The sequence below is a fragment of the Rattus rattus genome, chromosome 9 (genome assembly GCF_011064425.1).
Source record: "Rattus rattus isolate New Zealand chromosome 9, Rrattus_CSIRO_v1, whole genome shotgun sequence".
Taxonomy (NCBI): Eukaryota; Metazoa; Chordata; class Mammalia; order Rodentia; family Muridae; genus Rattus; species Rattus rattus.
In genome coordinates this window covers 31,399,724-31,425,051 of record NC_046162.1, presented here as the reverse complement: position 1 = coordinate 31,425,051, position 25,328 = coordinate 31,399,724, and the positions used below count along the sequence as shown (strand labels likewise).

Sequence of the window (25,328 nt, the reverse complement as noted above, 5' to 3'; positions counted from 1 at the left end):
CCTCTTTGTCTCCAACTATAAATAAATGAAATTTAAAATATCCGTTCATTAACAGAAAGGGGAGAAGAAAATTTAAGCGCTGTTTCCGCCCGGTTTCGAACCGGGGACCTTTCGAGTGTTAGGCGAACGTGATAACCACTACACTACGGAAACCCACGCTTATAAGGCCCTTGTTCACTAAGTGGTATGGTATCATTGAGGCATGGAACACCAGTCTTGGAGATTCTGGATAAGAGAAGAACGACGACGGGGGTCTGGTAGCAGACAAGGTAAATGTGACTCAAACGAACGACCGACTGACTGTATTTGTGCTTTTTTTTTTTTTTTAAATTCCGAAGAAGAGAGCGGGAGGATTTTAAATGTCCTCGTAATCCGGGGTCAGTTGACAGAAACAATCGAGAGGAAACGGGGAAGAAGGAGGACTCTAAAGTCACAAGAGAAATCATTTTTAAGTATGCTTTCAGAAATTATTGTATGGAAGATTATTAAGGTAAAGACAAAATTGAAAGTAGTAAGCTGAAAGTGTTACCAAAATTTAAAACTTCAACGAAGGACTTTTAAAATCAAGATAAATCCCATCAAACTTATCATTCATTACAGAGTTGAGATGCAGGTTAGCATATGTTAAATGTTATTTGCGGATCTGTGCTTTGCAAATGTGAGAGCATTCACTGGTTAATATTAGTTAAAATCAGAATTTGATTTTCGGGCACTCAGACTGATTCCCGAATACCGGGTCAGGATTCGGAAGGCAGGGGCTCTACCCAGAATCCTCTCTCCACCATTTAACATGGAGCAGCTGGGCTAGCTTGTGTCTCTGGTTGAGGTCAGCAAAGGCCTCCAGGTGTCTAATCCAAGGATGCCTTGTCTCGCCTTACCAGACGCCAAGCACGTTGTTTAGCTTTCCCCACGCCTCTCCCTCTGGATCCAGTGGGAGCTTTACTCCTTCTTCCTGTGGCAATTCATCCTCTCCATATCCCCGGAGAGTCCCATCTAGGCTTCACTGTGCCTGCCGAAGACTCAGATTCATTTGTGTCTTGGGCACATCCTTAAGGTCTCTCACAGCCTATTCAAGACTGAGCTTACCGATTTATGCCCAGTTTCGATCTCTAGAGCCCAAGCCAGCATTATGTTTATAGGGAGGGAAGGGGAAGGAGCAGCTTTTCCACTTCTATGTCTCTTTAATAGGAAAGAGATATTTGTTTTTCTTTTTTGGTGTGTTTGACACAGGGTATCGCTATGTAAGTCTGGCTGTCCTGGAACTTAACTCTCTAGACCAGGCTGGGCTTGAACTCAGAGACCTGCATGCCTCTGCCTCCCCAGTGCCGGGTGGGTGACTCGTGCTTCTGAGGAAAGTCCTCCAGTGCGACTAATGATCTTAAGAGATGACCCTAAAATCTGCAAAAGACCACACAAGCAACTGTGCAAGAAGTTCAAAGTCTGAAGTGATCTCACTCCGACTCCTAGGTTAGTTAGTGTTTACCATTGCTACTGAACTGACTGGGAAGCTGGATTCTGTGTCCTTCATCAATAAACTTTAGAGAAGCCAGGTGAATGGCTGGCTGAGGTTTTAAAACAAATCATTATAATCATTATTAGTTTCAGTTGCCAATATGCGATGCTTTAGCTCTGCCGTTGTTAGTGCAGGAAGATGATTTGGGGTGTGTGTGTGTGTGTGTGTGTGTGTGTGTGTGTGTGTGTGTGTGTGTGTGTGTGTGTGTGTGTGTGAGAGAGAGAGAGAGAGAGAGAGAGAGAGAGAGAGAGAGAGAGAGAGAGACAGGGGGCAGAGAGAGAGAGAGGGAGAGATAGGGGGGAGAGAGAGAGAGAGATGTGGTGTGAGATGTGGTTATGTGTATGTGATGTGGGGTGTGTGTGTGTGTGTGTTTAAAAAGGCATTTGTAGTTGGGCACGGCAGTGCACACCTGTAATCCTGGTGCCCAGAACGTAGAGGCAGGAGGGTCTGGAGTTCAAAAACATAGCAAGTTTGAGGGGGCAGCCTGAGCTACTTAGACTCTGCCTCAAAACACAAAACAAAACAAGGAATGGAAAAAAAATGTAAAGAAGTGTCTACAGTGTGCTGTCCTTTCTAGAACAGAGGGGTGGTGGTGGAAAAGAATGCGCGTTTATCTTCTGGTGCTTCCAAAGAAATGTCTGAAGAACATACCAGAGAGAAATGAGACGTGTGATCACCCACCACACAGTGGACAGGAACAGAAGAACGTGAAAGGAATGAGGCTCGTTTAGGGTGTTTTCTGTAATGCGCTCTTCTTTAGGACAGATCCTCCCAGACACCAAACAGCGTGCTGGGGAAAGCCAAAATCAAATGCAGATAATAAGAGGCACACCCAACCCCATTACAAAGGGGCCAGCATAACCACACAGGAAATAAAGGGAAGACAGTTAACTGTGTGTGCTTTTCTGGGGAGAAGAACAAATAGCCGTCCACCCCAGGTGAGGCACCAGTGGCGGAACAGAGAAACCTTTCACCTGTCTAGCTTGGTGAGCCAATGAGTTTAGTTAAGACTACTTACAGGAGCATGGGCGAGGGGCTGTTCAGAGCCATGTAAGCAGCTTAGTAGCAGCTACGCTACTTGAAGAGAATCTCTCTCCTGGAAACCATTAACTGCTGCCATCTCTTCAGAAATGAACAGGAGCTCCTAAACCCCTTTCCCAGCAACTATCAACGGCCCATCTATCCTCAGGCTGGAGCATCTTAGCCCTTCTTTGAACAGGGGCAATGTTAGGGCTTCATGAGCCACACCTTAGTGATGCAAGTGTTAACAGGCCCAGTCTCGTGCTCTGAGTGTTCAAGAGTGCAACGGCCGTAGCATAGCATGCATACATACACAAGTACGCACATAGACACATGCGTGTGCGTGTTTTTCTTTTGTGGTGTTAGGGATTGAACTTGGGGTCTCACACATAGTGCCAAGTATACTGACTCTGAGCTTTAAGTCATCTTTCACTAAATTGCCCAGACGGGCCCTAAATTTTCCACATCCGTCTCTCAGGTAGCTCTGAGCACCCATGGTTAGCTAGGAAATTTGCAGTTGTTGGGGGGCAGGGTGGTGTACTGAAATACTCTCTAAAACCCAAAAGCAAAAACTCAAAACAAAACAAAACAAAGCTGTTTTTAGTTGTGGTGTGACTGAGCCCTTAGCACATACCTTTAATCCCTCTGGATGGAATACAGACGTGCCCTTAGCACACATCCCTAATCCCAAAAAGGAAGGTGAAATTAGTGTGTAGAAGGAAGCAACCGCATTTGAAAGTGATGTCTGATTGAGTGGCAGAAAGTGGAGAATTTAAAAGATTTTGACAGAGAAAGATTTGACAGAATAGGATATGCCCAACTCATGAGAAGAGAGGGGAAAGGGAAGCTACATAAGGGAGAGACAGACAGTACCGGAAGAGGGAGGGCAGCACAGGCATACAGCAGTGTTCACGGTGCAGTCGAGCTGAGAGGGAGAGGAGAGCAGCACAGAGAGGGAGGAGGAGGCAGTTTTACCAGGAGAGTTTTACAGGGTCAGATTGAAGAAAGAAAAAGCTAGACACGGGTAAAGACAGAGCGAGCAGGGGAATGAGAAGGGGCCAGAAGATTAGAAAAGATTGCCAGAGTTAGTTTGAGGCCAAGCAGAGCAATTCGGAGGCCAAGAGAAAAGTAAGACTGAGTCAGTCAGCGGGGAGAGGAGTTTGAGACAGAACAGACAGAGTTCAGAAAGAACAAGAAAGTGTGGTTTCCTGTCAGGCCTCTACAAGTCTGACAGTGACATCAACAAGCACGTCTCAGAAGCTGGAAACATTCTGGGCCTGGATTAGATTGTACAGATGTTAGAAGCTTCCGGGACCAGGCCTAGGTTAGCAGGTGGAGGCAGCAAACCTAGGAAACAAACAAAACAAGAGAATAAAAGTTACTTTTACGGTTGGGGATTTAGCTCAGAGGTAGAGCGCTGTCGGTCCCCAGCTCCGGAAAGAAAAAAAAAAAAAGTTACTTTTATGAGTCTGTCTCTGCTGGTTGTGATCTCCACATTACCACTGCACAGGAGGGAATCTAAAATTATTCTTTTGTTTTTGAAAAGCCCTAACACAAACATCTTCAACTCCAGGAAGTGCTTTGTTACTATCAAGTGAGATAAACCAACTAACCGTTCCTTACTCTTGTAAATTTGATCCTGGTTTTACCTATATCAGTTGTCTAGGTCTTCCCTACAAGCAAGTCAGGCTACTACAAGTCTGATAATGGCATCGAGCTACTTGATTAAACATACTAGACAAAGAGTAAACTTCCACTCCAGAAACATGTCAAAGCTGCAGTTGGGTCCAGGGAGTGGGTGTATTACCCAATAGGGTGACCAGAGGGAGATTTAGTCAGAACTTGTAAAACAGGCACTTCCTAGCATGGTCCCAGCACATTCCTGGAGAGTTACTGTGGCTAAGGTCTTATGATGAAATGTATGGACAGAAATAAGCTGATGTAAATGTAGCTTTTTATTCATCTGATGTAATTGTCATCTCCAAGGCTTACTGCCTCATTCTGCGAACCTAGGCCAATTCTGGAAGCTTCTAGCCTGTTTCCTAGTCCTAGGATGTTTTCAGCCTCTGAGACTTACTGCTGAATAATGTCACCTCTCCCTGGTTCTTTCTGATCTTAGGATGGCTGGTCAACTCAGCTGTTCTGTTCTCCTCTCCAAGCTGCCTGACTCAATCTGGCTTCTCTCAGCTCCTGAATTGCTCTGCCTGGCCTCAAACTAACAGTAGCAACCTGTTTCAATCTTCTGGCCCCTTCTCATTTCTCTGGCTCATTCTGTCTTCACCTGTGTCTAGCTTGTTCTCCTGTTATTCTGTCTCTCGATAACTGTCCCATTAAAACTGCCTTCTTCTCCTGTCAGCATTGCCCCTCGCGTAGCCTCTCTTTCCTTTCTCTTCTCAAGAGAGTTGGGCAGATCCTGTTCTGTCAAATCTTTCTCTGATTCTTCACTATCTGCCACCGAATTAGACATCACTTTCAAACATGGCTGCTTCCTTCTACATACTAACTTTACCTCCATTGTTTGGAATTAAAGTTGTGTGCTAAAGGAGTGTCTATATTTTATCCAGAGGGGATTAACGGTGTATGCTAAGGGCTGAGTCACACCACAACTAGAAACATTTCTTTCTTCTTTCTTTCTTTTTTTTTTTTTAGAAACATTTCTCTTCTCTTCTCTTCTCTTCTCTTCTATTCCACTCCCCCTCCTCCCCTCCCCTCCCTCCCCTCCCCTCCCCCCTCCCCTCCCCTCCCCCTTCCCCCCTTCTCTTTCCTTTTCAGTAAACAACATGGAAGTTCTCATCACACAGAACAGCTTTCTCTGACTGGGAAGTCAAGTCCAAATCCTAACTGATGGTTTGGAAGCTCACATAGGTCTCAGTCTCAGTAGCTACAGGGTAGCCATCAGCACAGCCGGTTCTGACGTCTGGGCATTGACTAAAACGTGGTGAACTGGTCGATGGCCAGCCTCCAGGAATTTGTCAAACGGTACCCATTTCTCACTTATCTTCAGGCTTCCCAATTTAGTGGTCTTTGACCATCTTTGTAATAATGCAGACAGCAGAGCACCTTCTTGCTTTGGTCACAAAAGTGCTTCAATTCGTTGTCCTTTCTAAAAGGACATTCACCCCATGTAGGGCTAGAAACAACGGTTTGAAATTAAGAGCCTCGTGCTTTATCAGTTTCAATTATTACTGTCTTATGAAAATACCACCGACATCCAAAAGCGCCCTACTCTTGCAGAGGTAATGGCTTCAGGAAAGGAGAGTGCAGTGAGTTTATCTCGCAAACTTTTAACTTCCAATTCAGTTCCTAATGTCCTAGGAACAGTTTTTCAAGAAAATAGCATTTTTGTGAAAGCGAATTTGCAAAGCGGTCTAAAACTGTTTCCGCCCGGTTTCGAACCGGGGACCTTTCGCGTGTGAGGCGAACGTGATAACCACTACACTACGGAAACTGCGCTGCTTATAAGGCTGCTCGGCAAGCTCCTAAAGCTACAATCGGACAGGCTTGCGTCCACTTCCTAAAACCAGATTTGCCCTACGAAGGTTCGTGATCTTAGTACGTTCAATTAGAGGTGTTCTGAGGTCACGGTACCCAACTAAATCTGCGCTCAGAGGATATGGTGCATCAATTATTTATGATCCCCAAACTAACAAAACGAGATAAAAAAAAAAAAGCTGCAAGAGAAATGCTTTGGGGACCACAGGGATAGGATTCTCTCACAAATAAGTTCCACAACACAATTCGGGACTCCTCTTCGCCTTAGACTGAAATTCTCACGAATACAAATCTCAAAAGCATTTCGGATGAACGACATGAAAGGTGTGCACGGCCACATAAAGTATTAAAATTTGAATAACCCCATTACGCTTGGAAGATATTTCTAAAGAGAACACACGGACTTGTTCCAAAGGATATACAAAGAACTACGTAATCGGAAAAGCGTCTTTACTGACTGGCCAGCCTTCCTAGAGAAATTCTACTGTCTTCTTCCCTCCACAGACGAGAATATGGTAGAGTAGCTAACTTCAACACCTCAACATCCTCACGAAATTCTGTGAGGTAGCAACTATGATTTACTTTATATGATTTATTTTATATTACTACATATTTACTTTGTGTAGACATTCAAAGTACCAAATACACTTAACATTGCTTGCCCTCCTATATACTCCAGTGTTCAGCAATCTGCACTTTTTACTTAATTTATTCCGAAGATTCTTTTTATATAGCTGAACAGTGTCCCATTTAATATGAACGTGGATATTAATAATAAATAATGGGAGAAGTGACCAGTTGACAGGGTTTTTGTTTTGTTTTTTGTTTGTTTTGACTGGTTGCTGGTTGTTGTCTGGGACAGGGTTTCACTTTGTAGTTCAGGTTAGAACTTGTCACAATTCTCCTGCCTCATCCTCTCAAGTGCTGGGTTTATAGGAGTGCTGTAGTTCGCCGGCAATGTTGCAGTTCCTAAAACGGGCACGAAAATGCCCAGCATAGAAGGAGGGCGGAGCCTCTCTAACTCCAGGCTCATCATATTCCGTCAGGCTCCGCCCAAGATCCTACTTGGAGGGACCCCCGGAGTCTCAAACGAACAAGTTTTGGGTCTAGAGGGGCCGGAAACATTGGAGGACGCTGAGCGGACCCGCCCCTCAGCTTCCGGCTCTGGTCCTGGGAGTCCCTTCTGCAGTCGTCCGTTCCTGGTCGGTAGGATGGCGCTAGGCCGCTGCGATTGTAGCACGGAGAACAGGGCGCTGCTCAACGTCCTCGCTACCCTCCGCCGTCTGTCCCCGCTGGCAGGGCATGGGGGCTTCTTCCGCTCTGTACGCGTCCTTCGCGGCCAGTCATCACCGAGATGTGGGCCTCCGCCGTCCTAGCCCTCCCGTCCTGTTCCCGCGTGTCAGCTAGAGCGTCTCCTCCTCGTTTCCTGTCGCTCCGGGGCTGGGCGTGGGAGAAGGGGGCGTAACACACCCTCGAAGGGAACTCGTGAGTTCAGGTCGTGTGGAGACGCCGGAAGCGTTGGGAGGGAGGCCGGAAGCTGGGGGGCGGGGCCAGGAAGTGAGGAGGGGCGGGGGTTTATGAGGAGGCCAGGGGAGCGTTGGGGCAGATTTGCACTCAGGTCCACCTGAGTACTTGTCGGTGGTACTCACCTCTGTCCCCTCCCCTCTGTGAGACAAGGCTGTCGTCTCGGGGTAGGGGACTGTGTGTGGAGGGGCGGGCTGGTCGGAGGACATTCCTTTGCCTCGCCGCAGGCAAGGTGTGGAGAGGCTGGGCTTGGGGTGGGGACGGGTCTTCTGGGCTTCAGAGACTGGAGACCCCCCCGCCCCACCCCCCCGCTCCCCCCACCGCACTTCTACACTGGCTGACTGGACACTAAGATGGCTGCCGTTGCCATGACACCCAACCCTGTGCAGACCCTTCAGGAGGAGGCGGTGTGCGCCATCTGCCTCGATTACTTCACGGACCCCGTGTCCATCGGCTGCGGGCACAACTTCTGCCGAGTGTGTGTAACCCAGTTGTGGGGCGGGGAGGATGAAGAAGACAGAGATGAGTTGGATCGGGAGGAGGAGGAGGAGGTCGGAGAGGAGGAAGAAGTGGAGGCTGTCGGGGCAGGCGGGGGTTGGGACACCCCTATGCGCGATGAAGATTATGAGGGTGATATGGAGGAGGAGGCCGAGGAGGAAGAGGAAGGTGTGTTCTGGAGTAGTGGTATAGGCGGGTCTAACTGGGACAACATGGACTATGTGTGGGAGGAGGAGGAGGAGGAGGAAGAACTGGACTATTACTTGGGGGATGTGGAGGACCTGAGGGTGGAAGATGAGGACGAGGAGGAGGAAGTCCTGGAGGAAGACGAGGAAGAGGAGCTGGACCCGATCACCCAACTGCCACCACCTCCAGCCCCTCGGAGGTGCTTCACTTGTCCCCAGTGTCGAAAAAGTTTTCCTCGGCGGAGCTTCCGCCCCAACCTGCAGTTGGCCAACATGGTCCAGGTGATTCGGCAGATGCATCCAACCCCTGGTCGAGGGAGTCGTGTGAATGAACAAGGCATCTGTCCCAGACACCAAGAAGCCCTGAAGCTGTTCTGTGAGGTGGATGAAGAAGCCATCTGTGTGGTGTGCCGCGAATCCAGGAGCCACAAACAGCATAGTGTGGTGCCATTGGAGGAGGTAGTGCAGGAGTACAAGGTGAGTAAAAGAGAGGAGGCAGAATGTAGTTAGGATGGGGAGGAGGTAAAGAGAATTGGGGACGGGATGTGGGTTCTCCTAACAGGACCTTGTCATTGGAAAACTGATTCTCCCTGTCTAAGCACTGACTTCAAGGTGGGTAAATGAGAAGGATCCTCTAATTTCCTTTGTGGCTTAAGGATAGGGGGACTAGTGACAGGGAGTGCTTCACTGCCAGTACTGTTTTCTTCTGGATGAATCTGACATGGGTAAGACTTAAGATGGCAAGAAATGGAGACCTAAAGAACAAGTGAAGGGTCTGAAACAGGAGCATAGAAATAGCCAAGTGTCAGATTAAAAAAAAAAAACAAAAACCAAAAAAAACCACTTGTCTCTCAATGGTTTCCACACCTCTCCTAGGATATGGCTTTGTTGGCTTTTCTCTGCACCCAGTCTCATGTATTAACCAGAAAAGAGAGAGGCTCTTAGGGCAAACCATCTTGCTCAAGTTTCAGAGTGTCTTTGAACTTTCATTACCACAGGCATATTAGTTAATATTCACAGAACACCTTACATATAGTCAGAACTGTGCTGGCCACTTTTTATAGATTATCATTTATAATTCAAAGACACTGTGAGTTTGATGTTTGCTATTTTCATTTTATTGATTGGGAAACAGGTTTAAGTTCTGAACATGGAGTTTATATGCTGTACAGCCTTAGTGATAGACTTTGATGTGAACGTCCTCCCCTTGGGGCCTACATCCTACTTGGATATTTAGTTTGACTTTCTGACTTGACTGTTCTTGGAGTGTAATTTCATTTGGTTAACTGTCTGGTTATTTCTCTGATCCTTTGGACATATGTGAAGGACATTTATCTATGAGACATCCAACACAGAACTACCTTCAGATTCGAAGCCAGGAACTAGGAGTGTGGAGCCTCTGTCGGGCCACAGCTTTGTTATTTGTGATTCGATCAGTAACTTTATTTAGGTGGTCATCATTAACAGAGCTTTAGAGTCTGAGGCTTCACAGCTGATCGTCCGCTACTTGAGGAGGTTTGCAAACGTACAGTGGGCCTTACTGCAGAAGTTCAGAGTCAGTGAGAGTATCTATAGAAAACAGCCTAAGATGGGCATGCAAGCCTCTAATCTGAACACTTGGGAAAGCGGAAGCAGGAATATCAGTTCAAGGTCATCCTTGACTGCACAGCAAGATAGAGGCCAGCCTGAGTTACATGAGATGTGAATTACACAAGACTCAATTTTAAAAAAATCAATTATTTGTTGATAGTTTTTGAAACATGGTCTCTCCCTAGCCCTTCCTGTCCTGGAACTCCCTGTGTAGACCAAGCTGGTCTCAAACTCAGCCTTTGCAGGTGTGAGCCACCACTCCTGGCTTAGTTTTTATTTTGTGTGGCTTAGTTTTTATTTTGTGTGAGTATAAACCCCTTGCAAAGGTTAGCAGACAACTTTGGAAATTGATTCCTCCTTCCACATTGTGGGTTGAAGGATTGAACTTATCTTCAGAGCTACACTATCTTGCCAGCTCAGAGAACTTGTACTAAAAAAAGAGGGGTGGGGGTGGGGGGGGACAGGAGTGATGGCACAGACCTTTAATCCTAGAACTCTGGAGGCAGAGGCTGGCAGATTTCTGTGAGTTTTTGGCCAGCCTGATCTACACAGCAAGTCTTATGTCAGCATGGCTGCGTAGTGAACTGTGCCAAAAATACAACAAAAGCCCTGTAATAGTCTATTTAGGTTCATACTTGTGATTTCTTGTCAATTTAGACAAATATTAAGTGGTACATTTAAGCTTTGTAAATTCTGAATTTATAGAATAGAAATGACTGATTCTGTTGGTGGAGAAATAGCAATAATATCAAAAAGCATAATTTTGTATGTACTATTTGATGGAATGACTGATTTATTGCTCCAGTGATACTTCCCACAACAGTTGTGTAACAATTGCCTTTTGTACTCTGGGGTCAGTTACCTTTTTAGTTCATAGGTCATTATCAGGATGTCACTGGCAGCTTACAATATAGTTGGCAAATGCTGGATAACATTTACTGATTTTTTGCTACATGTTAGGAAGTTTGCTAAGTTTGCTATCTGTGAGGTTGACATTACTCCCATTTTCAAATGAGGAAATGAAGCAGGGCTTGCCTCAGATTACCCACATGCAGTTTTGGTTCTCCTTGGAGTGAGGCGAAATGTTCATCCTGTATTTTCCCCTAATGAAAAGGAAGGAACAGGTCAAAGGTAAAAGACACTGAAAAAGAGTAAAAGGCAGCATTTATTATACCCATCCTGGTCTCTGCAGGAGAAAGACATGGCTATAAATGCCTGGAATGGACTGCTCATGTATCTGATTGCTGTTAGAATTGTAACTAAAAGAAGAAAGCGCTTTTGTTTTTCCTGCAGTGGGTAATTGAATGGAAAACAAAGCAGACAACCAGAGCATAGAAACTAAGAAAAATGGCAATCCCAGCACTAGGGAGGTAGGAGTAGGAGTTCAGAAGTTCAAGCTCATCCTCAGCCTCAACACACATTCCAGCTAGCTTGGACTGTATGAGACCCTGCCTCAGGAAAGAAAAGAGAGGGTAAGGGACCCTGTAATGTCTGTAAGGCACATTTGTAAATTGTTTATGCCCTGGGAAGAAGTGTAGAGTCTTTCAAGTTCCTTAGTCTCACCGAGGAAGCTGGGGTACATCGAGTCAGAACCATGCTTGGGAAGCTGGGCTGTAAAGGAAGAATACCTTGGACTAGTGGAATAGGGTAATTTCCAAGCCAAGGGAATAGCATAGAATCCTAAGTCAAGAGCATGGATGGGGACATGTAGAAGGGGACAATAGAAATGTAGGGCTTATATTTTGAAAATGGCATAGAATCACTTTAAGACTTTTAGCATTGATACAACATCTCTGGAAAAGTGTTTAAGATTTGTAGGTGTTACGGAAGATGGCTTATCAAATGGAAGTGACCAGTGGCAGGGATATTCTTGTGGATGGACTTAATGTGGTGAGGACATTAAGCCATGTGTACACCAGCTGTTGGGAATATAGTTCTGCAGCCATAAAGATCCATTCAGCCTCTCGAAGGCACACACAGGGCCTATGCATCATGAGTGCAGAGGAGAGTTGGGGACATTTAAGGTCATCTGAGAGAGGGGGTATGGGAAGGACACTTAACAGTGGTAATATAAAGCATTGAATCTCTAGTGTAGGGAGGATTGGAGAGAGGATCTGTAGGACAGGTGCTTCTCATCATTTCCCTGACTAACCTTCCCTTTCCTGATCCCTCAGGCCAAGCTACAAGGGCATGTGGAACCACTAAGGAAGCATCTAGAGGCTGTGCAGAAGATGAAGGCCAAGGAGGAGAGGCGGGTGACAGAGCTGAAGGTGGGTGATATGTGTGAGTGGAATGACTGATTCTATTGTCAGGGTAAGGAAGGTGAGATTGCCTCATTTGTAGAGATATGTGGTGATGCAGCCTTCAGAGTCAGGAAGCATGTTCCTTTCCAGTTTATCCAATGTGGAAATTGAGGTGTGGCTTATTGAGGCTGGTTATCTGTCTAAAGCTACAGAGGATACCCAGCCCTTGACTCTGACTAGCATAGAAAGCAAGTGAGCAAATATGTACCACAGCTGCAGAGGAGTACTAAGTCCCAGGATAAACACAGATGGCAGGCAGACTGTCCCTAAATATTAAGGGTTGTGGTCTGAAAGGCTTGCTGCTTCTTGGGTGAAGGGCAAGCTGTTAGGAAAAGGGAAAATTAGTTATCAGCAGCATTGCAGAGACCCCTGTCCTTTCCTGGTGTTTGCAGCCCATTTACACTAGCTTGCCTCCCTCAATTTCCTATCTGTTTTCAGAAGGCTAGCATGCTTTGCTGGAATGGACTAGTCCTGTGGCCAAGCTAAGCTTCAGCCATCAAATGGTGACACCTTTTCCCTCTTTCCTGGTCAGACTGGGCTTTGTCACTTCTAGAACTCATTGTGCCATCTACACTCACTCACCATTAGGAACTCAGTGCTGTGACATGTCAATCACAATGTCATGTCTGGCCAGCTTCCAAGCTGATACTGTTAGGGTCTTCTGTGTTTTAGAAAATGTATGTTGGGATCTGTGTCTTTGAGACAGAGTGAAACCAATTTGACAGCTACTACCTTACCTGCTTGTTAGTTCTCCTCCTTACTCAGGCCACTTAATCTTTGTTTAAAGTACTATTAATGGAAAAAGTATAGTTGTCATTTAAAGTAGTCTAGCCTTGCAAATGGGTTGAGACTAGGCACTTTTCTTTTGTTATAGGAGACTAAGTTTAACTTGTGTTCTGTCTATGTACTCCTTCAAGATCAAATAGGAAATAGCAAACACCCCCCCCCCACACACACACACACTCATTCCCCAACCTCGCCCTCTTTGTTTTTGTTTTTAAGATGGAGTTTCTTTGTGTAGCTCTTGCTTCTCGTGGTATTAGCTCTGTAGACCAGGCTTGCCTCACTCATATAGATAGGTCTGCCTGCCTCTACCTCCCAAGTGCTGGGACTCAAATCATGTACCACCACTTGTTTGTTTGGTTTGATTTTTTTGTCGTCTTTACTCCTCTCAGACATGGGAGGCAGATGCAGGCAGATGTCCATGAGTTTAAGATGAGACCAGCCTAGTATACATAGTGACTTCCAGGACAACCACAAGCATATAGTAAGACCCTGTCTCACCACCCCTTCCCCCAGAAAGTGTTATTTTTTTCTACAGTATTGTCTTACTTTTCTTTATTGCCTTGAAGAGTCATGATGAAGGCAACTTAGAAAATGTTTATTGGGTCTCATGGTTCAGGGTAGGAATAGGTGAACAGAGAATGGTGTGGGCTTTTGAAATCTTAATGCTCACCCAGGTGACACACCTCCAACAAGCCCATAGCTCCTACAGCCCACCTCCGGTGACACATCCTTTCAGTGTAGCTACAGCTCCTAATCCTTCCAAACAGTTCCACCAACAGGGGATCGAGTCTGAGCAAAGCCTATGGGACTGTTCTCATTCAGACTACCACAGTATACTGTTTGGTAGTATTTACAATGTATAGGGTGTTATGAGACATTTAAAGTATATGGAAGGAAAAGGGATTATTTGCATGTCTGCTGATTTGGAAACCCACTGGAATATCTAGAAACAGTTATACCTACAAGACGTTTTACCTGTTGTTCTAAGTGTGTAACATTTACTGTTTGCACTTTTACAGGAGTTTGCTGACTCCTAGTCTAGAGAACTTGAGTGACTGCTTTCTTCTGACGACTGTGACCACTGAGGGTCAGGAGTTAATTTAGTGGCATCTTTTGTGTTTTGAGAAAGGATTTTATATTGTAGCCCGAGCTGGCCTCAAATGTGGAGTAATTTCATTTGCTTCAGTCTTAAGAGTATTGGTATTATATGCCTTAGCCCCCCATGTCTATCTTCACTTCAAATCTTGCTGCTTATACTCTTCTCATTTAGTAATTCCAAAACTTTCTTACAAATACTTACCTGTTGTTGGCACTGTGCCAGCCCCTGGTGGCACTGTGGTAAAGGCTTACACAGGTTCTATCTCTGGGAACATATGGCGTAGAAGAAGAGAATTTTAAAAGACACTACAGAGCTGGGCGTATGGTTTCTCTTTAAACAAAGGAAGTACAGACAGGAAGGTTGTCTGGTCAGCCTGGGCTACAGAGCAGGACTGTGTCTCAGAAACAAAACTTGACTGGCAAGATGGCTTAGTTGCTAAAGGCATCTGCCACCAAGTTTGCTACCTGAGTTTGGTTTCTGGGACTAAGATGGTGGAAGGAGAGAACCCACTCTTACAAGTTGTCCTCTGATCTTTACATGTGTCCCCACATTATGACATAGCACTTCTAATACCATATATCATGGAGATACACAGTGACACAGAGGCGATGTTACAAAAATCTGGAGAGGAGAGACGGTTCCTTTGAACATGGAAGCTTCCATCTGAAAAGTTAGGTAGATAGGGAAGAGATAACTATTCCAGAAAGGCATTGGTGAATTTGAACCAGAATGCAAGGAGTTGGTCTATTTCTTGTCCATACAATAACACTGGGGAGGAGACTTCTTTTCCCATTCTCAGAACTTGTTGGAGTTAGGGATCATGAGTCTCCTTTGCCTGAGAGTGAGAGGCACCAGACAGAACACTTTAAGTTTACCTTTTTGTGTATACAGGTGGCCTCTGTTCCCACTGCATCTCTCCTTTTTTAAATCTTAGTATATGGATGTTTTGCCTGCATGTATGCATCTGCATATATGCGCATGATTGGTGCCTCTAGAGGTCAAAAGAGAGCATCGAATCTCCTGGAACTGGAGTTATAGCTGGTTATGAGTTGTCGTATGGGTGGTGGGACTCATACTGGGTTCCTCTGGATCACAGAACTGTGTCTCCATTCCTCCCTTTGCATCTTTCCAGAGCCAGATGAAGTCAGAGCTGGCAGCTGTGGCCTCAGAGTTTGGACGGTTAACACGGTTTCTGGCTGAAGAGCAGGCAGGACTAGAACGGCGCCTCCGGGAGATGCATGAAGCTCAGTTAGGACGTGCAGGAGCAGCAGCCAACCGCCTTGAAGAGCAGGCTGCCCAGCTAAGCCGCCTGCTTGCTGAAGCCCAAGAGCGGAGTCAACAGGGGGGCCTGCGGCTATTGCAAGTGAGCACTGTCCCCCTCTTTGCCCTGATCCACTCTCCTGTTTCCTTTTTTGGTCTGTTAGACAGTTCTCTCCAACTACTGCCCAGAGCTATCTAACTGGAAAGAACCCTAACTTTAAAAATGTCTGAAGACCAAGACATTTTTTTAAGCTGGTGACAGTATTGAATGTGTCAGTCTTACCTAAGGATGCAGATTCAGTTGTTAACAATTAGGGGCTTAAGAATTGAAAGAATAGGGGTTGGGGATTTAGCTCAGTGGTAGAGCGCTTGCCTAGGAAGCGCAAGGCCCTGGGTTCGGTCCCCAGCTCCGAAAAAAAGAACCGGAAAAAAAAAAAAAATTGAAAGAATAGTGATAGCATTCTGTTACTGGGGCCTATGGTAGGATGATTAGATCTGGTGGTGGGTAGTATGTTAGTTATGATAGTTGAGAAGTATTTTTGTTTGTGAGCCTGGAAGGTACTGCTTTCTCCCTTCCTGTTCATATTCAGACCTTTCTCTGTGGAGACTGGGAGAGAGCAGTGATTCCTGTGCAGCTGACACTTTCTTTCTCTTTTTCCCAGGACATCAAGGAGACTTTCAATAGGTGTGTTCCCACTCTACCCTTTGTAACCCAGTAGTGTCTGGTTCCCCATTCCTGCTTCTCTGGGACTTCCTTTTTCCCCTCCTTTCTCCTTCCCTCCCACCCTCTCCCCAGAACCTAAGTTTCTGCTTCTTAGACCCTCTGCTCCTTCCCCCTTAGCTTTCATTCTTTACTCTGGGAATATCATGCTCCCACCCCCTACCTGGTCCCCTCCTCCAGGTGTGAAGAGATACAGTTGCAGCCCCCAGAGATTTGGTCCCCTGACCCATGCCAACCCCATAGCCACGACTTTCTGACAGACGCCATCGTGAGGAAAATGAGCCGCATGTTCTGTCAGGCTGCAAGAGGTAGGGAGGTCAATGACCTTCCTTTGCCTTTCCTTTTATAAAGTTGAGGGAATTTGGGGAGCTGGGATGGTATATTCTGAGGTTTTGGGTGAGATGGAAAGGCAGGGACAGGGGAAGGCCAGTTGGTGTTAGAATTAGAGTGGTGGTTCGAACCCATACATAGATCTTGACTTGGCCTCTAATTAGGGTGGGGCAAAGAGATGGATGGGGGTTGGGGATTTAGCTCAGTGGTAGAGCGCTTGCCTAGGAAGCGCAAGGCCCTGGGTTCGGTCCCCAGCTCCAAAAAAAAAAGAACCAAAAAAAAAAAAAAAAAGAGAGATGGATGGGATAGGTGGGGAGGAAAAAGGTGTGAGGAAAAAGGTGTGAGGGGAAGGTGTTTTAGCTCTTCTGTACCATCCTTCTCTTTCTAAGTGGACCTGACACTGGACCCTGACACAGCTCACCCCGCTCTGCTGCTGTCCCCTGATCGCCGTGGAGTCCGCTTGGCAGAACGTCGGCAGGAGGTTCCTGAACATTCCAAGCGCTTTTCAGCAGACTGCTGTGTACTAGGGGCCCAGGGCTTCCGCTCGGGCCGGCACTACTGGGAGGTAGAGGTGGGTGGGCGGCGGGGCTGGGCAGTGGGTGCTGCTCGTGAATCAACCCATCATAAAGAAAAAGTGGGCTCTGGGGGGTCCTCTGTTAGCAGTGGGGATGCCAGCTCCTCACGCCATCACCATCGCCGCCGCCGGCTCCATCTGCCTCAGCAGCTCCTGCTTCAGCGGGAAGTGTGGTGTGTGGGCACCCACGGCAAACGATACCAGGCACAGAGCTCAACAGAGCAGACACTGCTGAGCCCATGTGAGAAACCACGGCGTTTCGGCGTGTACCTGGACTATGAGGCTGGGCGCCTGGGCTTCTACAACGCAGATACCTTAGCTCATGTACACACCTTCTCAGCTGCCTTCCTTGGCGAGCGTGTTTTTCCTTTCTTCCGGGTACTTTCCAAGGGTACCCGCATCAAGCTCTGCCCTTGATCAGCCTGCCACCCGCAGGGGCCCCTCTGGTCACCACTGGGGGGGCGGGTGGTGGTGGATGGTTGCCCACTGTTTGGGAGCCCAGACTCCTCCCACTGTTTGAGTTGCTTCCTGCTCCCTCTTGTACACAGGCTACTTCTCCCTCTAGGAGCCAAAAAAAAAAAAAAAACCCCTCCAGCTCAGCCTTTTCTTACCCTTGTCTGACAGGTCTGCATGGGTCCCAGTGAACAGCTGCCTGATATGACCTTCCCTCCCTGTCTACCTAGCTCGGTCCAGCTCTGGGTCCCACATGTTGGAGTATGGGGTGTGTGGAGATTATTTAATGCAACCTCCTTTTCCACCCCTACTCAACCCCTGTCATTCTGAGGCTGGAGGGTTTGGGCAAAACACTCCCATGTTTTGGTGCAGACTTCAGCTAAGTTTTAGAGGCTCTGTGGGAAGTCAGACTGGGCAAAAGGGTAGTGCTGTGTAAAGTCTACTTTTCTTGGGGAAGTAGGAATTCTTAAGCTTTCCTTCCACCCCCAATTTCTACCTCCATAGACTGGCCAGAATTTAGCTTCAGTGAGATCTGGAATGGTCAGCATGACATCTCTACCATTACCCAATAAATTATTTTCTCTGTGCATCTTAGTTTTTTTCCTTAGGTAGGAGCCCAAGTCTTCACTGCCAGGCTCTCTTCCCTTTTCAGTGAGGTTTCTGGCCTTCTCCATGCCTTTTAGTTACATGTGGTAAGCCCTGTTAGGGGAGCTCGGGACAGGGGTCTGGATCCTTGGGAGACTGTTGGGTATAATCTATTTTTCTAGTAACCCCTTGCCTTCTGACACAGCAACAGCTTTTGTCCTCTGCTTTGGTGGCTGAGGTCAGTCCATGTTCTTGGGGAAAGTGGGTTGTGTTGCAAAAAATAAAAAAAGTGTTTATTTGCTTCTTTTGTGGACTCTTTCTGTTTTCTGATAGAACTGTCTCTAAGTGCGTTTTGCCTTGCAACATGCAGAACCAGCTCAGGCTTTCACACTTGCTCCATTCAGGATCAGGTTTCTGGTATCAGCAGTCTGGGATTAAGGTTCCAGGTCTGTTCTGAATTGCTATGTTTGCATATGAATATGAGGTGATGAGAGAATTATGAAAGAAGACCAAGTTGATTTTACCTATTAGTGATATGACAGCTGACGTGTTTACTCAGCTCTTCTGTCTGTTGCTGCTTACAATTACCAGAATAATAAACTACTGGGGAAGTAGGAAGGCCCTTGTTCAAGACCCAATCTCAAAAGATGTTTCAGTGGTTCAGAGCATGGGCTGCTCTTATAAAACAGGGCTCAGCTCCCAGGACTCACATATAGAAGCCAATTTCAGAAAGCCAGTTTATTTCTAAGACTCTGTCATAAACTTTTAGCGGGTACCAATAGTCACCTGCCATACACGCACCAAGTTGTCGGTATAGCCAGCAAACAGAGTCTGTAAGAAAACAACAACAGGGTCATGTCACACCCAGCAATGAACCTAAATTCCAAAGAATTTAGGACCCCTCTTTCATGTTAAAAGCAGCTTGCTACACATTCAGACATTTTTAAGCTTCCAGGTTTAAAAACTCCATTACCATAATCTTTTCCCATCCTAAATTAACCTGGTTTGATTTCATTTTATGTTGACCTTAGTTTTGTGCCTAAACATAAGAAAAAGGGCGACAAGCTGGGGAACTGAGCTGAAGGGCCAAATACACTTACCTGGCCATCAGCAGACCAAGCCAAAGAGGTACACTGGGGTGGCTCTGCCTTGCTGCTGGTGCTGATAACCTCTTGCTTCAGTTCATCTACAATGATCTTGCCCTCCAAGTCCTGAGGAACAGACCAAAACCCATAAGGACACCCACTACTCAAATAACAACTCTTCGAATCATTTCAATAGAACTAGCAAGATGGCATTGCATGGGAAAGCTCCTTGCTTGGCAACTTAAGTTTCACCCAGAAACAACTGAGAAAGATTTGCTATGGGCAAGCTAGCTGGGACTCACATGTATATAACCAGACAACGAACGTTTTTTTTAGAGTTTACAACTCAGATTTCTGTCTAAAAGGGTTATTTTTCTTTCAAGGATATATTGAGTATTGGCCCTATACTCCACTAGCAAAAAATCAATCATCAGGTCCTGATGACTCAGACTTATAATCTGAGCTACCTGGGAGATTGAGGCAAGATTGCCAACTTACTGCAAATGACTTCTCCTTAAATAGGTGTGCACCACCCATCCACCAACAAAAATGTGCTTTACCAACTAAAAAGGGTGCCACTTTTACCTTGGAAAGGCTACCAATGTGTAAGGCGCAAAACCAAAAGGGATTCAAAACAGTTAAAGTTAAATGCTATTTATACACACTACCAACAGTTCAATATAGTAGTGCATACTCTAATTCTACCCTCAGGAGATTAAGAGGCAGGCTATTATCTGTGACCTCCCTGAGGCCAGTCTACACAGTATGAACTTGTCTTTTAGTTTAGAAATCCTGTGACAAAGATTACAGAATTAAATCCAAGTGGATACTAGCAGCACAAGGAAGGACTTTTCTAAAATGTTGCTAGGGATTGAATTTGGATGCTCTACTGCATACAATGCTCTACACTGTTGCCTTCATAATTTATGGCAGCTGCTTAACTCCTAATTATCTGGTGGCTAGATGCCACCTGCACTGTCAAAAAAGCCTCTCACAAGAGAATTACCTTGGCCCAAATGGCAATTAGAACACTCAATAAACTGCTATACATGGGCATTACTTTTCATTAGGCAGATGTCAGCCATTGTTGCAAACTGTTAAGGGGGGTGCTGATAGCAACCTAAAGATGGTATCCGAGAAAGGTTGATTTCTACCAGTCAAGTCAATGACTATGCGCAACAGACCACTTACCCAGATCTTGATACTGGGGCCAGTGGCAGCACAGAGCCAGTATCGGTTGGGGCTGAAGCACAAGGCATTGATGATGTCTCCACCATCTAATGTGTAAAGGTGCTTGCCTTCATTGAGATCCCACAGCATAGCCTGGCCATCCTGGGCAGATAGAAAAGGTTGAGTTAGGTATAGTGTTCATGGCTCTAAGCCCTTTCCTCTAATGCATGATACCTTTCTGTGCCAAATCCCCAACTTTGAAAGCAATCATCTTTGATATACTTTTCTACATATTTTAAGGTAGTACTTAGAAACTTTCCCAGTTTAGTGCACGCTACCAGAGAAAAGCCTTCTCTGGAAAGGAGAGGACAAGCCCCAAATACCTTGCCTCCAGAAGCACAGAGGGATCCATCTGGAGAGACAGTCACTGTGTTCAGATAGCCAGTGTGGCCAATGTGGTTGGTCTTTAGCTTGCAGTTTGCCAGATTCCACACCTACAAAACAAGAGTCCGTGGGTGACCAGGACAAAGGTCTACACTCAACAAAAAGGGTACAGGGATCACTCAACAGGCATGCTGTGCAGGCCTATACAGTCCCAACACTTCAGTGACCGAGACTGTTTGGATGACAGGCCAGTAAGGGATACAGAATGAAACCTGGCCTCAAAACAAACCACATCCCTAAAGTATTGAGATCAACCACCAAAAGCCACAGTCAAACTAATCTTCAGAATATCCCAAGTCACAACGAATTATTCCCCGAGAGGAATGGGAACATATTTCCCTTGCAAGCATACCTTGACCAGCTTGTCCCATCCGCAGGAGACGATGATAGGGTTGCTGCTGTTCGGGGAGAAGCGGACACAAGACACCCATTCTGAATGACTCTCATCCTACAAAGATGCAGGGGAAGGTTAAGAGGCGGCAGCTTTCCTCAGATTACAGATCTCTACTACACTTCCCTAAGAGGGGCAACGGCACTCCTGTACTCACTTCTCAGAAGCACAACCTTTAGGCCAACAGACCAGAGGCAAAGCCACCTGTCAAGCCTGCTGACATTTGAGTCCTAAGGTGACCCCAGAGCTCACCCACTCATTACTCATGGAGCACAGGACCAGGCACAGCTCAGAAACAGCCTCTGGATTTCAGCAAAGCAACTCAGATGGCATGTTGTGCTCATCACTGTTGGGCCTGGCTTGTAACCCCTTAAACACCTCTCTAGGAGATAGGTGAGAGACTTAAGATCATTTAAACCTTAGGGCAGTTATAAGAGACATCTGGGTATCTGCTCATGTGCCAAGACCCCGCCCAACTGATGCCGTGGTTTGGGTTTCCACAGCTCAACCTAATATGGGATTAAAGGGGGAAAAGAAGGCCTTTTAACCCTAGCAGTCTGGAAGCACATGGATCTCATGCAGGTCTACCTAAAAAGATACCCACAAACAAACAATCCCTCCAACTCCTCTGAGCCCCATGCCAGTCCAGTCACAAGGTAGCAGGCACACGAAGTTTAAAAACAAAATCCCAGACAGGGCTAACAATACATAAGAGAAAGTTAAAGAGCCAGGTGGTAGTAGTACACCTAGGAATCAGATCACCTGAGGCCACCAGGACCACACAGTGATGAACCCACCCCAAAAACAAAGCCCCCAGGGGGTGGGAGACAGCCCTGGACGCCGTCCCTACTCCCCTTACCCCTTTACCTGGACAGTGTACTTGCAGACACCCAGAGTATTCCATAACTTAATGGTCTTGTCTCGGGACCCAGAGACAATCTGCCGGTTGTCAGAGGAGAAAGCCACGCTCAGCACATCCTTGGTGTGGCCGACAAATCGTCTCGTGGTAGTGCCCCTAAGAGGGAGAACCTGGTCACTTTCTAGACAGGTTTCACCCATCTAGTTAGATCCTTTTCCTAGTCCACCCTTACCCTGTAGGCTCTATTATACTCCACAGTCCACAAGTGGTTCAGAACCTACTATTAGCGCATGTCTGATATGTACCAGAGAACCCATTCAGAATTGCAGGACATGTCCTCATTCCCTTGTGGGGATTGGTTGACAATGTCTCCTTGTCATCACTAGGATCCTCTATTACATCTGCAAATGTCCATTTAAGACAACTTACAACCTGAGACAACTTAATAGCCCATGGTACCCAGTTTAAAAAAAAAAAAAAAAAAGCAGCTCCAAGGGAAGCCTAACACCCCAAAATGTTGCCTTCCCCTCAAACAAAAGGACTGATTACCAAGGGAAGACCACACCCTGGGAAATCTACCTCACTTTTGCCCACCTTCCCCGAAGGCCCCAAAGCAGCTACTTGCGTTGTGAGATCCCAGAGGCGTAGGGTTCCATCCCAGGAGCCTGAGAGGGCAAACTGGCCATCAGAGGAGATGACAACATCGCTAACAAAGTGGGAGTGACCTCGCAGAGCACGTTGTGGTATGCCGTAGTTGGTCTCATCCCTGGTCAGCTTCCACATGATGATGGTCTTGTCTAAAAAGGTTGGTAAAGAAATCTCATGAGGACCCCCAAAACCTACTTACCACGCACAACTTACAGTCTTAAGGTCACTGGTGTGGTAAATGGCAGGAAAACGGCAAATTTGAAGTAAAAGAGGCTCACTATTCCACAGAGACGTAGACCTAAGCTGTAATCTGAGACGATGGGCACCACACTTCCTGGAGTTGAGATTTAAGTTCAACATAAAAAAACTTATTTAATGTGGCTCCCTACGTGTGTGTGTGTGTGTGTGTGTGTGTGTGTGTATGCGCGCGCACACTATATGTGTCTATGGTGTTCAAACTCTAGCCTTCTCCATCGATCCGGCTAACTCAATAGCAAAAGCACTGTCACTTGGGTGTAGGATGAGCAGAGATACTTTCCCGCCTCGGAGAGTTAACAGAAAGGCAGCAGTTACGGCAGCATCATACACAGTCCTAGTCACGACCATTTCGACTTATACAGAAACCAACAGAAAGCCCGTAAGCCTAGCATTAGGTAGGAGAGAGAGGATGAACATAATTTTGGGCAAGTAGGGAGGACCTGAGAGAGGGAAAATACATGGAGACATATCATGAAAGAAAAAACAGCGTTAGTTACAAGGAAAGAAAATCTAGGGCAGGACGGGCAAGCCCGGAATTCTGGGGAACAAGGCACCTAGAGTTCAGGGCCAGGCGGCAGCAGCTCAGAAACAGCCTCTGGATTTCAGCAAAGCAACTCAGATGGCATGTTGGGGTCATCATTGCTCCGCCTGGCTTGTAGCCACGTAATTAACACATCTCCAGAAAGCAAGCGAGAGATGCTTTAAAATCGCCATGCTGTGCACTTGCGTGACAAGTCCCGGTTTCCGTTCATATGTAAAGGATCGCCCTGGTTGGGGCCCAAGTTCGGGTCTGCACGCCCCAACTCACATCTGGGTTGGGGAACGGACCGAGCCAGCCAACACGAGCGCCACTTGCTTAGCCACGAGACATGCAGTCCCCAGGACACCGGGTGTTTCACCCGGCATGCAGCCCCGTACCTCGAGAAGCCGACAGGATCATGTCCGGGAACTGTGGAGTGGTGGCGATCTGTGTAACCCATCCATTATGGCCCTTGAGGGTCCCACGAAGGGTCATCTGCTCGGTCATGGCTGCAGATGTTGCGAGTGTCGCCGCAGCGACAAGGATGGCACCGGATAGCTTAGGGAGCCAAGCACCGCAGCGGCTGCCACCGCGACCCTGCGGAGAAAAAGAAAGAGCGGCCTCCGCCGGAACCGGAAATACCCGGAGAGCAAGGCGGGGATTCCCATGATTCACTGCTGCCCAAAGATGGCTGCACTATGAAGTGGGAGGAACTGGAGAAGTAGATCGCAGTATCGTCGTTTCTTCTGCCACGCAACATACAGGCAGCGCTGTACAAATGCATTCTGAAGCCAGATGCACCAGGTTTTTAGAAAGGCTTCTCGGAAGATTAAAACATGCCGTGGAAGCAGAAGTGAGGCTGAACAGCACATTACCGAATTACAGCGGCCTCACCGCCCCTACGTGGCACTGACGGAGCTCCGCCCTTTCCGCTTCGTGTTTAGTTCCTCGGTTGGAGACAGCGGCTCTAACTTTGACTTACGGAAGTACAATTAAAGTTGCAATTAAAGGAGTATGCCACGAAATTTGGCCTTTTTTTGTTTCAAGGCAAGGTTTCATGTAGTGAAGGCTAGTCTTAAACTGACTATGTTGCCAAGGATGTCTTCTGTCTCCCAAGAACCGGGCCGCTGCGGGGCGAGGCTTTAGAGAAAGTGCTGGGTTAAGATTTATGGGGATTGGAAGCCCTTTCTGTGCTTCTGATCACTCCTCAGAAAAGCCTGCTAGTCCGTCTTGTGTAGCCCTGAAAGAAGTGTACCTGGACAGGGAAGCAGAGGAACACTCATAACCTGGCAACCTGATGACCCTCCCCTCAACACTTGTTTGAATTATTTAGTGTCTCCAAATGTCACAGATCTCTCAAAAAATTTTAACTTTACGTTTTGAAATTGGGGGTTGGGGATTTAGTTCAGTGGTAGAACGCTTGCCTAGCAAGCACAAGGCCCTGGGTTCGGTCTCCAGCTCCTAAAAAGAAAAAGAAAAAAAAAACTTAAAATTATTTGTGTGTGAGTGCGCTTGTGATCGTCACAGTGCACAGGTTGAAGTCAGGAATTTTCTTTTCTGCCATGCGTGCTCCTCTTGCTCAGCTTAAATATTTTTTAAAAAGGAGCACAGGTCAGGAAGGTAACCAACCACTAATGTCTATATGAACTAAATGATGCATTTAATTATTTTAGTGCTATGGGTTGAACTCCCACATGTGAGGAAAATGCCTTAGTTACATCTACCCCCTCGTGCCCCGCCCCCATCTCTCAATCTTGTTTAGTTTTTGTTTGTTCGTTTTTGAGACAGTCTCACTATGTAAAAGACTTAGCTGGTCTGGAACTCAGAGATCACCTGCCTGTGAGTGCTGGGAATGCTGGGATTAAAGGCATTTGTCGGGCTGAAGAGATGCTTCAGCAGTTAAGAGCATTAGCTGCATTTCTAAGAGGACTTGGGTTAGTTCACCAACATCCACATGGCAGCTCACAACTGTCACAACAACTCCAGAGGCTCCAACTACCTCATACAGACGCACATGTAA

General features: G+C 46.6%; 2 protein-coding genes and 5 non-coding genes across 7 annotated transcripts; 1 reads left to right on the top strand and 6 right to left on the bottom strand.

Moving 5' to 3' along the window:
- Nucleotides 1–80: 80 nt before the first annotated feature.
- Nucleotides 81–153, bottom strand: Trnav-aac. Its single transcript has one exon. It is a non-coding gene; the product is annotated as a tRNA-Val (tRNA).
- Nucleotides 154–5,908: 5,755 nt separating this feature from the next.
- On the bottom strand, nucleotides 5,909–5,981 carry Trnav-cac. Its single transcript has one exon. It is a non-coding gene; the product is annotated as a tRNA-Val (tRNA).
- A 1,211-nt stretch (nucleotides 5,982–7,192) lies between these two features.
- Nucleotides 7,193–17,935, top strand: Trim41 (tripartite motif containing 41). Its single transcript, XM_032912452.1, has 6 exons — nucleotides 7,193–8,709; nucleotides 11,997–12,092; nucleotides 15,143–15,373; nucleotides 15,933–15,955; nucleotides 16,172–16,299; nucleotides 16,711–17,935. Exons 1-6 carry the CDS (start codon nucleotides 7,903–7,905, stop codon nucleotides 17,310–17,312), a joined length of 1,887 nt encoding a protein of 628 aa, XP_032768343.1. The 5' UTR covers nucleotides 7,193–7,902; the 3' UTR covers nucleotides 17,313–17,935.
- A 721-nt stretch (nucleotides 17,936–18,656) lies between these two features.
- Rack1 (receptor for activated C kinase 1) lies at nucleotides 18,657–24,217 on the bottom strand. Its single transcript, XM_032912548.1, has 8 exons — nucleotides 23,707–24,217; nucleotides 22,508–22,679; nucleotides 21,891–22,038; nucleotides 20,985–21,080; nucleotides 20,572–20,682; nucleotides 20,210–20,350; nucleotides 19,034–19,144; nucleotides 18,657–18,764 (listed from the first exon to the last, which is right to left on the bottom strand). The coding sequence occupies exons 1-8, from the start codon at nucleotides 23,813–23,815 to the stop codon at nucleotides 18,699–18,701; spliced, it is 954 nt and encodes a 317-aa protein (XP_032768439.1). The 5' UTR covers nucleotides 23,816–24,217; the 3' UTR covers nucleotides 18,657–18,698.
- Nucleotides 21,309–21,376, bottom strand: LOC116910661. Its single transcript, XR_004389193.1, has one exon. It is a non-coding gene; the product is annotated as a small nucleolar RNA SNORD95 (small nucleolar RNA).
- LOC116910650 lies at nucleotides 22,193–22,272 on the bottom strand. Its single transcript, XR_004389185.1, has one exon. It is a non-coding gene; the product is annotated as a small nucleolar RNA SNORD96 family (small nucleolar RNA).
- On the bottom strand, nucleotides 23,367–23,434 carry LOC116910662. Its single transcript, XR_004389194.1, has one exon. It is a non-coding gene; the product is annotated as a small nucleolar RNA SNORD95 (small nucleolar RNA).
- Nucleotides 24,218–25,328: the final 1,111 nt, after the last annotated feature.

Excerpts from the sequence above, each read along its gene's own strand:
- Trim41 (XM_032912452.1), top strand. The coding sequence starts at position 7,903 with ATGGCTGCCGTTGCCATGACACCCAACCCTGTGCAGACCCTTCAGGAG. Across the intron at positions 12,093-15,142 it reads GGCGGGTGACAGAGCTGAAG|AGCCAGATGAAGTCAGAGCT; the intron begins GTGGGTGATATG and ends GCATCTTTCCAG. Across the intron at positions 15,956-16,171 it reads ATCAAGGAGACTTTCAATAG|GTGTGAAGAGATACAGTTGC; the intron begins GTGTGTTCCCAC and ends CCCCTCCTCCAG.
- Rack1 (XM_032912548.1), bottom strand. The coding sequence starts at position 23,815 with ATGACCGAGCAGATGACCCTTCGTGGGACCCTCAAGGGCCATAATGGA. Across the intron at positions 22,039-22,507 it reads CGCCTCTGGGATCTCACAAC|GGGCACTACCACGAGACGAT; the intron begins GCAAGTAGCTGC and ends TCTCCCTCTTAG. Across the intron at positions 20,683-20,984 it reads GATGGGACAAGCTGGTCAAG|GTGTGGAATCTGGCAAACTG; the intron begins GTATGCTTGCAA and ends CTTGTTTTGTAG.